This window comes from Phyllobates terribilis, unplaced genomic scaffold, assembly GCF_046119375.1.
Source record: "Phyllobates terribilis strain yellow unplaced genomic scaffold, ASM4611937v1 Scaffold_4__5_contigs__length_816908805, whole genome shotgun sequence".
NCBI classification, from domain to species: Eukaryota; Metazoa; Chordata; class Amphibia; order Anura; family Dendrobatidae; genus Phyllobates; species Phyllobates terribilis.
Genome location: NW_027362764.1, coordinates 500407494 through 500419692, shown reverse-complemented (window position 1 = coordinate 500419692; position 12199 = coordinate 500407494). Strand labels below are relative to the sequence as shown.

The 12199-nt window shown below is 42.6% G+C and overlaps 1 protein-coding gene across 1 annotated transcript in view; it reads right to left on the bottom strand.

Annotated features, from left to right (window-relative positions):
• The window catches only part of GMPR (guanosine monophosphate reductase), a 171386-nt gene that overhangs the window by 28762 nt on the left and 130425 nt on the right, over positions 1-12199 (bottom strand). Inside the window, exons 7-8 of the mRNA XM_073678800.1 lie at positions 11519-11561; positions 9556-9715 (exon numbers count right to left, since the gene is read on the bottom strand). Coding sequence (XP_073534901.1) covers positions 9556-9715; positions 11519-11561 — 203 coding nt within the window. The remainder of the gene's footprint in view (positions 1-9555; positions 9716-11518; positions 11562-12199) is intronic.

Here is a 12199-nt window from a genome sequence, read left to right as displayed (position 1 = left end):
GGGGAGAGGAATGATGGGATGATGGGGTTGGGGAGAGGAATAATGAGGCTGATGGTGCTGGGGAGAGGAATGATGGGGCTGATAGGGCCGGGAAGAGGAATGATGGGGCTGATGGGGCCGGAAGAGCAATGATGGGGCTGATGGGGCTGGGGAGAGGAATAATGGGGCTGATGGTGCTGGGGAGAGGAATGATGGGGCCAGAAGAGCAATAATGGGGCTGATGGGGCTGGGGAAAGAGGAATAATGGGGCTGATGGTGCTGGGGAGAGGAATGATGGGGCTTGGGAGAGCAATAATGGGGCTGATGGGGCCAGGGAGAGGAATGATGGGGCTCATAGGGCCGGGAAGAGGAATGATGGGGCTGATGGGGCCGGAAGAGCAATAATGGGGCTGATGGGGCTGGGGAGAGGAATAATGGGATGGTGGGGCTGGGGAGAGCAATAATGGGGCTGATGGGGCTGGGGAGAGCAATGATGGGGCTGGGGTGAGCAATAATGGGGCTGATGGGGCTTGGGAGAGGAATGATGGGGCTGGGGAGAGCAATAATGGGGCTGATGGGGCCAGGGAGAGGAATGATGGGGCTGATAGGGCCGGGAAGAGGAATGATGGGGAGGATGGGGCCAGGGAGAGCAGTAATGGGGTTGATGGGGCTGGGAAGAGCAATAATGAGGCTAATGGGGCTGGGAAGAGCAATAATGGGGCTGATGGGGCTGGGGAGAGAAATTATGGTGCTGGGGAGAGCAATGATGGGGCTTTGGAGAGCAATGATGGGGCTGGGGAGAGGAATGATGAGATTGATGGGTCAGGGAATAGCAATGGGTCTGGGGAGAGGAATGATGGGGCTGGTAAGAGCAATGATGGGGCTGGGAAGAGCAATAATGGGGCTGGGGAGAGCAATGGTGGAGGTGCTGGGACAGAGCAATGATGGGGGGCTGGGAGAGAGCAATGATGGCGGTGCTGGGACAGAGCAATGATGGGGTTGCAGGGACAGAGCAATGATGGGGGGCTGGGAGAGAGCAATGATGGAGGTGCTGGGACAGAGCAATGATGGGGTGCTAAGAGAGAACAATCATGGGGCTGCTGGGAGAGAGCAATGATGGGGGTGCTGGGAGAGAGCAATGATGGGGGTGCTGAGAGAGAGCAATGATGGAGGTGGTGGGAGAGAGCAATGATGGGGGTGCTGGGAGAGAGCAACTATGGGGGTTTCACTTTGCTTGTACTGTGAAGCCTTGTATGTTTTCCGTTTGCACCTAGCCTTAAAGTTAATTGGGGAGAGTCACAGAGACTGAGTAATTTATATTATTGGCTGGTGGAGATTATAGTTAATGGGGGGCACAGTGCTGCTTATCACTTTATATTTTGATTACTAAGTGGCTAATAGTATATTAATGGGGGGGGGTACATATCTGTATTCGAGGACGCAGAGCGGGGGAGACACATGTATGCATACAATATGTGACCTTGTTATTTTCTAGGCTGGAGATCATCGTGATAAGACGAGTCGTGGCTGGGAGATGTCGACATGAAGGTCTGACCAGATGGAGAAGAAGCAGCAGAAACCGACTGTAATCAGATGAGACATCAGCGGTAAGTGCCTGGATGTAAATATTATTTTGAATCTGCACTGTGTGACTTGGAGTGATAATGTTACATGTAACATCTCTTAGGCTGCATTCTCACATTTGTGTGAAATGTCCGTGTGCTGCCAGATTTTTTTATAGGATGGTCTACGGACTCGTACAGTTTTATAGATCCATTCACACATCCATGAAAATCACGGATCTGAGAATGAGATCTAAGAGGGTCAGAGAATATCCTGTTCTGATCCGATTTTGAGGATTAGAATAGGACATGCTCAATGCGTCGGTAAAACAGGGCAGCACACCGACACTGCACACAGATGCAGGAATGTAGCCTTATTATGTATAGCACAGTCCCTTAGTATATAGTGTACTCACTTATTATGTATAGCGCCATCCTTAGTTATATAGTTTCCTCTTTTATTATGTATAACACCCTCCCTTATTATGTACCATCCTCATTAGCTCTAGGGGCTCACAGTTGGGGGATCATACTGTCTTGGGGTCAGCATACTTTGTCCTGGGAGTTGAGGTGGGGTATAGTAGGGTCATTATACTGCGTATGTGGAGGAATTCACCATGGGGGTATCATACTGTGTTTGGGGGTCCTTTTATTGGCATCACACTTTATGGGGCAATGAAAGAGAGATCTAGGACTACAGCAGGAGGAAAATTACTATGTAAAGGATGGAAAGTTGTGAGATCTGATCTTTGGTGACCCCGACTATTATTTACATTTTCTTTTGGGGGGGGGGCCCAATTAGAGCTTCTGCTATGGGGCCCCATGATTCCTATGTACGCCCCTGCTTCACACACTCTTATACCGATCAATACTGTGCATCACTCTGCACGGCCACTGTGGGGATTCCTGTCACAACTTGTACCCCTATTATTGTAGGAACCTCCTTAACCCCACCCCCCAACTTACAAATACCCCTCCACTGATGATTCCTGTTTATGTGGGATGAAACGTGTCGACAAGGTTCTTTTGGGTTAATATTTATTATACGTAGGACCATGCCAGAGTATTGCCCTTGTCAGGCCAGGAGCCATTGCAAGGGGCATGACAGGGGATTTAGCACACATCCCCACCCCCACCCCCAAGCTCTTGAACCATTTATCTATGCTGAATCTCCATGACAACAAATGGATGAAATTGTTCCTTTTTTTTTTAAAGTGGACTGTTGTTTTTCAGCACCTTTGTTTTGATTTTTTGGACCGTTTTAGGGCCTGGTTTAGTTTATGATTATCAAGTCTGTCAGACTATTTAGCTCCTTTTAATGGTATTCAATAAAAAGTTAATTGTTCGAAATATTAACATTTTCTCTCCTTGCTTATCCTCTATATATATTTGAGAGTTTGGTACCCCTACTATTTGCTGGGACCCAGTATTGGTTTATTACTCTACCACAAGGTGTCTATGTCATATGTGTCTTTTTGTGATCACCCAGTGGTTGTGATGGGAATTGCAATCTGTAATGGATTTAGCAAGCACGTTGAAATATTGTATTGAATTTGTTTTGTGAGAAATCGGATTCCTTAAGCAAGAAAAGGTAGGGGTGGACACACTTGTACATGGGATCTTGTTTTGGTAATGTATATTATCTTCCCAGACATTGACTACATTGAGAGAAGGTTTTGAGTTTGTGGTTAAACCCTGCAGCTCAACAAACCAGGAATAACTGCAATGCATGAATGGAGGGAGGACTGAACAGTGGTTTGAGATTGTGCGCAGACTGGGGATGGGGTTAAAATGTCCTTGTGCTCTTAACCCAGAATACAGCTAAACTGAAGTCACAAATTATAGTCCTATTCTCAGAGAAAGTGGCCACGATGATATGGCTGCAGTTGGGCAGTATTTTATATCAGTATTTGTAAGCTGAAAGTAGGAGTCTCAAGAGAGGTTCAAATCTTTCCATTAAACTTTTGTCCTTTTTTAGATTCTATTCCGATTTGTACTAGCTAAAAAAATGGAATGTCTAAGAGAGTCTTAGTTTTACCCTTTAACCCATATACAGAAACTCGACTCTGCTGCTGGTCACAGCTCTGAGTATAGTCATGAATTGGCAACCATAACATGGCATTATCGGAAATGTAGTAAAAGATAGCCAAGAAGTCAAGGATATATATAGGGAGATGTAAAAATCAAACTCAAATGTCAATGCATAGCAGAATTACAAGACCAGAGCAAGAATATCGATAGGCAGCTAGAAAGGAATGTCAGTGTACAAGCCAATGATAGCAAACAGAAAGGATTTCACAAAATGCTCGGAAAAGGACCTCCAAAGGTAAATACCCATATCAATCACCAAGGTGTACCAAGGGGTACCCAGAAGCAGGGAATCACTTTAAGTGGTCCACTTGGTGAGGGAGTTTCGGGAAAAAGAAGAGGAGTCACTCCAAGGATGCTGAGTGGTGGTCCCTTTAAGATGCTGTGCAGTTTGGCCCTAGCAAAAGAGAGCCAAGCTCAAGGCATCACAGAAGCACGGACAGCACAGTTTTGTAACAGGAGGTAAACTTTACTTGGAGCTTGAGGCATAGTCTCTTGAATATTTTTGAACAGTATTTACAATCTCCTTTTCACTCACATACACAGACACTCCCTGGCCTCACACTGGGCACATGGCTATTTACCCTCTGCTCCATACCTCGGAAGGCCTTATCCCTCATCCTCACTTTAGACTCTCGTCTCACACTTCTCAAGCTAACCTGGTGTTTCTGTTCAACATCTACTTCAGGTTGTGGCCACTGGCCTAATACCCCAATGGTGCTCACAGGTGTCAATATACCTTGCCATTCCTTGCAGCTCCATCTTCTCTCTCTTTATGTCTACCATTTTCACTCACTCTCTCTCACTCTGATGAGACACCCCAGCAGGGTCCTGAACCTTCTGACCAACCCTGACTTGCTACTGCATCAGCTATTTCAACAGGGCAGTTTTCTGCTCCTATCCTTTGGGAAGTCCTCAATTCCTCCACCTGGGATAGTCACAAAGGCAAAAAAACATCTGTGATGTAGACTGGGACAGTACACCTTATTTACCTAGTGTACCTCTGCCCCAAATTGGTGGCTATGCCAGAAGCTGAGCTCAAAACTACTGCTCATTCCTTCAAATGCTAATTGGTGGGAATTTGGCCCTTAAGTAAGCTGGGCCATGTCTACAGTAGCCCCATGCACACATCTCCGCTCAGTCACACACCAAATAAACAACTTAATCCTAATTTTGGGCAAGTAAGGTGTGGCATCCCATGTCTGCTTAACCATTTCCAGACCCATGTCCACTTTTTCTCATAGGCTCACGACACACAGTTAAGTTCATCCAACAATATTATATCACATAACACATCATAACCCATAAAAGCCTAACCGGCCAATAAATGGTAACGTAAATTAATCAAACAGTAAATGCAATTGCAAAATAAAGGAGAGACTACAAATTTAAAGGGGCCAGTCCATTTTAAGAGGATATACCCCTCATTTAACCACCTCACAAGATGTTGCTGTTTGCACAGCAAATTCATATCTGCGTCAAGCAGACCAGGTCGAAGAAGAGGAGTTGGGTGTTTTATGGCACATTGCAAGCGCCCGCCTTATCTGACTATGAGTAGGACCAACCACAGACTTGGTATATCACAGGGGCTTAGTAGTTACTTTTTCACCCCTGAAATGAATCTTAAATTTTAATACTGTAACAGAAAATTTTACACACCTAATAAACTACGATATTCATCCCTGACATTCTGCTATGCTTCAAAGTAAATATACAGGTGCACAAGACCAAATTTCTTTTTCAGCCTTTTTTTTCTTTTCGGTGAAATAGGAAATGGGTTAAACAGTCTGACATATACAGTAATATCTGACATGCAGTCCAATAATAAATCCGCTTGCTATAATTAATCTAGATTTAGAAGGACACACATATGACCTCTCTGTAAAGCAGAATAAAAATATGTAACTGGTAAGCTGCCATTTGATTAATTATCTGACAAATGTTGGCCAGTCAGATAACTTTATTCTAAAGCTATAAATCAATGATATAAATAAGGAGCTTATCTGTTAGAGTTAACTAGGTTATTAGAAGACACAGACGTGTCTATAGGATATCATTCCAGGGTTCTTTTAAAACAATGTTGACTTTTATGTTCTCATACTTTATACATGCTTTGCACTTTAATGGTTGTGGTAAACACTGCATTACACTTTTTGTTGTCATCTAGCGTATCCATGGACAAAGTACAGGTCGATAGAACTCTATGTCCCCATAGTTCATCCCTAATGTGATACTTGAATGGAAACTGTGCGGTCCTGCCAGTCAAGGTCCACAAGAATCTGTTCCAACAGACTAAATTAGTGTGATCTTTAGTAGATTGTAATAAATGAACAAGAGCAGATCCAATATAAAAAGGATGTGTGGGATAGTAAAAAGTCTGTTTTTTTCCAGAAAAAGCCACTTTTTTCTAAACTTGTACCACTTTTAAAGAGTTGTCTAAATAATATAGGTAGGCCCAGCTGAATGCCATGACTGTCTTCAGAAAGTCACGTCAATAGGATGATATCATCATGGAAAGCTGTAAGCAACCATCCATTTCTTCTGTAGTAGAAATGTGGTATAATATATGGGCATTCAAATAAATGGCCACTTAAGTAATGCATTGTTAAAACAAGTCTGCTATGGTTATTATAGGTGTGCCTAGACAGGGGCGGACACAGACTGTAGTGGGCCCCTGTGCAAGAATGTTTTTGGCCCCCCCCCCTGCCCTTCATAGGGGGCATGAAGGCCCCCCCCCCCCCGTGCATCTCTCATCCCCCCGTGCATCTCTGATTCCCCCCACTCCTAGTTAATTAATCGTATTTAAAAAAAAATAAAACTTGTTATACTTACCCCCAGGGCCGGCTCCAGGTTTTTGTGGGCCCTGGGCGACAGAGTTTCAGTGGCCCCTATAACACATACCACGATTCATGATGCAGAGATACCGCAGAGAAATATATATATAGTACAAGGCCAAGGATTTCACTTACTACATTACATGAGCGATATCTATTGTAAATTCTACAATAGCTCAGAAACCGGCGAATTCTCTCAACGCACAGTGCAGACCTGACAGTATAGTCCTCCATACAGTATTATAGGCACCACATAGTCCTCCATACAGAATACTGGTCCCCATATAAAGCTCCATACAGGATACTGGTCATCATATAATGCTCCATACAGGATACTGGTCCCCATATAACGCTCCATACAGGATACTGGTCCCCATATAACGCTCCATACAGGATACTGGTCATCATATAATGCTCCATACAGTATACTGGTCCCCATATAACGCTCCATACAGGATACTGGTCCCCATATAACACTGCATACAGAATACTGGCCCCCATATAACGCTTCATACAGAATACTGTCCCCCATATAATGCTCCATACAGAATACTGACCCCCATATAACGCTCCATACAGAATATTGGCCCCCATATAATGCTCCATGCAGGCTGTTCCCCTCTTATAATGCCCCATTACACGAGCGATATCTATTGTAAATTCTACAATAGCTCAGAAACAGGCGAATCCTCACAGCTCACAGTGCAGACCGGACAGTATAGTCCTCCATACAGTATTATGGGCACCATATAATGCTCCATACAGGATACTGACCCCCTTATAATGCTCCATACAGGATACTGGTCCCCATATAACGCTCCATACAGGATACTGGTCCCCATATAACACTGCATACAGAATACTGGCCCCCATAAAATGCTCCATACAGAATACTGACCCCCATATAACGCTCCATACAGAATACTGACCCCCATATAACGCTCCATACAGAATACTGACCCCCATATAACGCACCATACAGAATACTGTCTCTCATATAACGCTCCATACAGAATACTGACCCCCATATAACACTCCATACAGAATATTGGCCCGCATGTAACGCTCCATGCAGGCTGTTCCCCCCTTATAATGCCCCATGCAGGATGACACCCCCCTTTTAATGCCCTATGCAGGATGTCATCTCTACCCCCCATAAAATGCCCCATGCAGGATGTCACACCCCTTCCCTTATAATGCCCCATGCAGGATGTCACTTCCCCCCTTCCCCTCTTATAATGCCCCATGCAGTATGTCACCCCCCCATATAATGCCCCATGCAGGATGTCACCCCCCCCCATATAATGCCCCATGCAGGATGTCACCCCCCCCATATAATGCCCCATGCAGGATGTCACACCACCCCCCCCATATAATGCCCCATGCAGGATGTCACTTCCCCCTTTCGCCTCTTATAATGCCCCATGCAGTATGTCACCCCCCCATATAATGCCCCATGCAGAATGTCACCCCCCCATATAATGCCCCATGCAGGATGTCACACCCACTCTCCCCCCCACCATATAATGCCCCATGGCCCCATACATAAAAAAAAAATCAAATACTCACCTCACTTCTTACCTGATGCTGATCCGGACTCCAGCATCGCCCGCGTCTTCCCGCTGTGACAGCTCAGGAGAGATCGCGCGCGGTGTAAACATATCACTGCGCCCTCTGACCTGAGACGTCACAGTCAGAGGACGCGGAAGACGCTGCAGAGGCACGGGGAGGGGTAAGTATTGTGCCGGCGCCGTCACATGACCGGAGATGTCCCTGCGCTCAGCATGGGGCCGGGGAACCATGCTGAGCGCAGGGACATCTCCGGTCATGTGACGGCGGGGGGGCCCCATGAGGAGACGCACAAGAGGGGGGCCCCAACGGGGCTCCGAGGGGGCCCCGACCGGCCGGGCCCCATGCTGGTGTCAGGGCATTCATGCCCTGATGGCGGCCCTGCTGGAGGCTGGAGGGGCCCCCTCTCCCTCGGGGGCCCCCGTTCAATGAACCGGCTGCACGGGCAGTAGGTCCGCCCCTGTGCCTAGAGCTGGGAACCCTCCTCTAATGTCCACCATGAAAAGCCTATAGAAATGGTCTTATTTATGACATTAGCCCTCTAACTTAGGATACATTGCAAATTAATGCATAGCCAGTTTGGAGTGTCCCTAGTCCTCCATTGTTTTTTTCCTTCTTGTTAAATATGTCTTGGATTTTTGTTAGCAATTTTTGTTTATTCACATACATCACAATTCACAAACCTTGATTATAGAAGGAAACCTTGAATCACATGGTCTGTGAATCTGTGAACTGTAATGTGATAAAAGCATGTAACTGCTATAAAAAAGAATGCACTGAAAAATATTTGGAAAAAAATGCAACAAAATAAAAACAATCAAAATGTGCATGTTCCTTATAAATTTGACTTTATTTCCAAGCACTCTACAAATATATACTTGGACCTAGCACATACAAAGAAGAAAAGACTTCAGAGTCTTCTAGCTAGAATAAAAAAAAAACTGCTTAAGATATAGAGTACAAAATGATGACAACGCTGTGGTGCGGATATGTCTTGAGGGCAAAAATTGCTTATTCTGACTCCATAACTAGGCTGCAAGTGTTGGACACTTGAGACTCAGTCTCTAGGATGCCTCTATGTATCAGTACTCACGCAAAGAGATTTAATCAAATAGCTTGACTCGACTGCATAGGCACGTATGAAGATTCCAGAAGAAGGTTTATTTTCAAGCTGAATTCTTGTAGTCATGCACAATTACAGTAGGTAAAAAAAGAAGATTCTGAACTAGAGCTGCAAGACATGAGCTTCTTAAGATTGCTGACATACTCACAATAAGGAAGAAGAAGGAAGGGGTTACTGATATCAGAGCTAGGGAGGCAGACAGAAAGAAAAGAAGGACAAACTTTTAAAAGGCAAACCTTATTGAACGTAACAGTAACAATACAATACTGTATGATTCTCAAGTCGTGGGACATGGCATTCCTACTGAAAAGGAAGGAAACACCGAGCAACGATGTTGGGGATTAATTTCCTGATAAAAAGCAAACAAAAATTGGTAAGAGATCTTTATTATGTATAATACCTGTATTCAGCTACTCCACCGGCATGCTTCTTCATTGCTGTGTCTGAACTCATACCATAGAAAAGCATCACCTTCTTTCCATTCTTCTCTGTGATTTCTCCTGAACACTGATCATGACCAGCAAGCATTCCTCCCAGCATGACAAAATCTGCTCCTGCTCCTGGACAAATAAAGGAAAGATGTTAAATAGACAAAATGTCAAACAACATGTTAAATAGTTTTACTCCACAAAGGGAATGGGTTATTTTAATGAAAACCAATTGTAAAAATTATTCTTAGCCAAAAATGCATGCATTCAAAGCGTACCTTCATTTTCAAAAGAAAAATGATTATAGCACAGGGCTTTGTAGTTTAATCATTTTTCTAAATCACAGTATTAGAGGATTTTGCAGTTAACCCATAACACAGATCACTCAAGGTCAATGCTGCAGGCGGCACTAGACTAGGCAGCATCCTGCTCTTGCTGCTATGTTACCATCGTCAGTGAGGGGGCAAATGTCATGGGGTCTTACAGCTCTCTCTCCTGCAAAGATGACAGTAGCTAAAAGAAGGAGTGTGATGCAGCCTAGATTATTGCAGCCAACAGCACAGTCCTCGGGCGGTCAGTGCTGCAGGTTAATAGCAAGATTTTCTAAAAAAATTATTTACAAAAATGATCATAGTCCTACACTTTAATCATTTTTCCATTGAAAGTGGAGGAACACTTTAAGGTGTCTTTATCCTTTACAGTACCTTAAATTCTATAAGGAAATTATTAATTTATATTTAGTATTTATTAAATCGCTCAATAAAGTACAGTTGATTTGGTAATAAAATTTATATCAAATAACTTTTATAGTTGTAATATCATTTCTGTATCAATTCTCAATCTTTCTGCTGGCTGGAAACAGAGATACTAAAAATTGTTAAGAATTGATACATAAAATATAAGGAATAGCAAGTTCTCTGAAGAAATCGTTCACATTACACCCTTCAATGTGCAGCTTAGATAGCTGTTCTGTCGAATTCACACACATACTCTAGGTCTCATTTTGTAGGATAGCAAATATTCTTGTTCAAATGAAAATTACACTAAATGAAAATAACCTAATGTTTAAATCACATTTTTATTTTTAATGTATTTTGGCAGTTTTTTATTTTTCATACTACCATCTGTATTTAAAAAATTAGAATTTAAAAAAAAGTTTTAAAAAAATATATATAAAAAAAAATTAAATAAATAAACATATTTGGAATTGCTGTGTCCGTCAACAGTCGGTCTATCAAAATATAAAATTAATTAGCCCTTATGGTAAACGCCATAAAGAGAAAAAAATATGCAGGTTTTTTTGGTCACCACACCTCCCTAAAAACATGCAATAAAATGTGATCAAAATGTTATATTTATCCTAAATTGGTAGCAGTAAAACCGTCATCTCGCCACCCAAAAAAAATATTTCACACAGCTCAATTGAATGAAAAATTAAAATATTATGGGTCTCAAAGATGGTGACACAAACCCCGTTTTTTTTTTTTTACAAACTTTAGAATTTTTCACCACATCAATATAAAAAACCACAAATCTATACATTCATGCATGTATGGTATCGTCGTAATCATACTGACCTGGAAAATCATTTTTAAATTTTCATTTTTTCCCATACAATGATTACCGTAAAAAAAATTTTTTAGAACTGCATTTTTTACACCATTTCATCGCACTTGGATTTCTTTTTAATATTTTTTTTTTTACTACATTGCATAGTAAAATGAATGGTGTCATTTAAAATTACTACTCGTTCTTAAAAGGTGTCACGTGCACATAACCTTGGAGGCTTTCCGCTCAGTTTCTGCTCGAAAAACACCTTGAAAAACATCGCCATTCACTTTGTCATTCCTTGTTGATTATTGTCAAACTCCATGGTATGTATGGGATGGAGGGGGTGAATATACAGTGTATATATATATAAGTCACACGACTTACCAAAAGCCTTGGCAACATCTCCTGGGCAACTGCAGCCACCGTCCTATAAAAAAATAGAAAATAAGTAATTTAATTATAGCTATGTGACCTCTACTACTTGTCTATTATAAGTATTTGCACACGCTAAGGCTACGTTCCCACAATGAGCTTTTGGTGCTTTTTTGATGTTAAAGATTTTCTGCACCATTTCAACACCTATTATTTAAATTATTTTACTTGCGATTTTGTGTGCGTTCTTTTAACCTACATTTTTATCTCATTTTTGACGCGCGTCGGTGGTGTTGTGCTTTGTCTTTGAAACTTCCTGGTATTTGGGTTTGACAAACTTTATTGATATGCGTTTCTGCTATGGAAATAAACTTAAAATGCACGGGCGTTTTGTGAAGGTGAATTTTCCATATCTAATGCAAGTCTATGTGGAGAATCACGCACCGCCGGTCAGTTTACGCTGCATTATAAAGAAGCACAGTGGGCATGAGATTTATGTAAATCCAACCCACATGTCTATAACTGTAAGATATTGCATTTTCAACACAGCAAAAATATGCAGTGTCAAAAACGCACCAAAAGTTCACCGTGGGAACTTAGCTTTAAGGATAACCGACAGACAAGGTAAGAACATTAGTAAGTTATAAAACTGTAAATTACACTTTTAATGTAGTTCTGGTGAGCAACTCCACA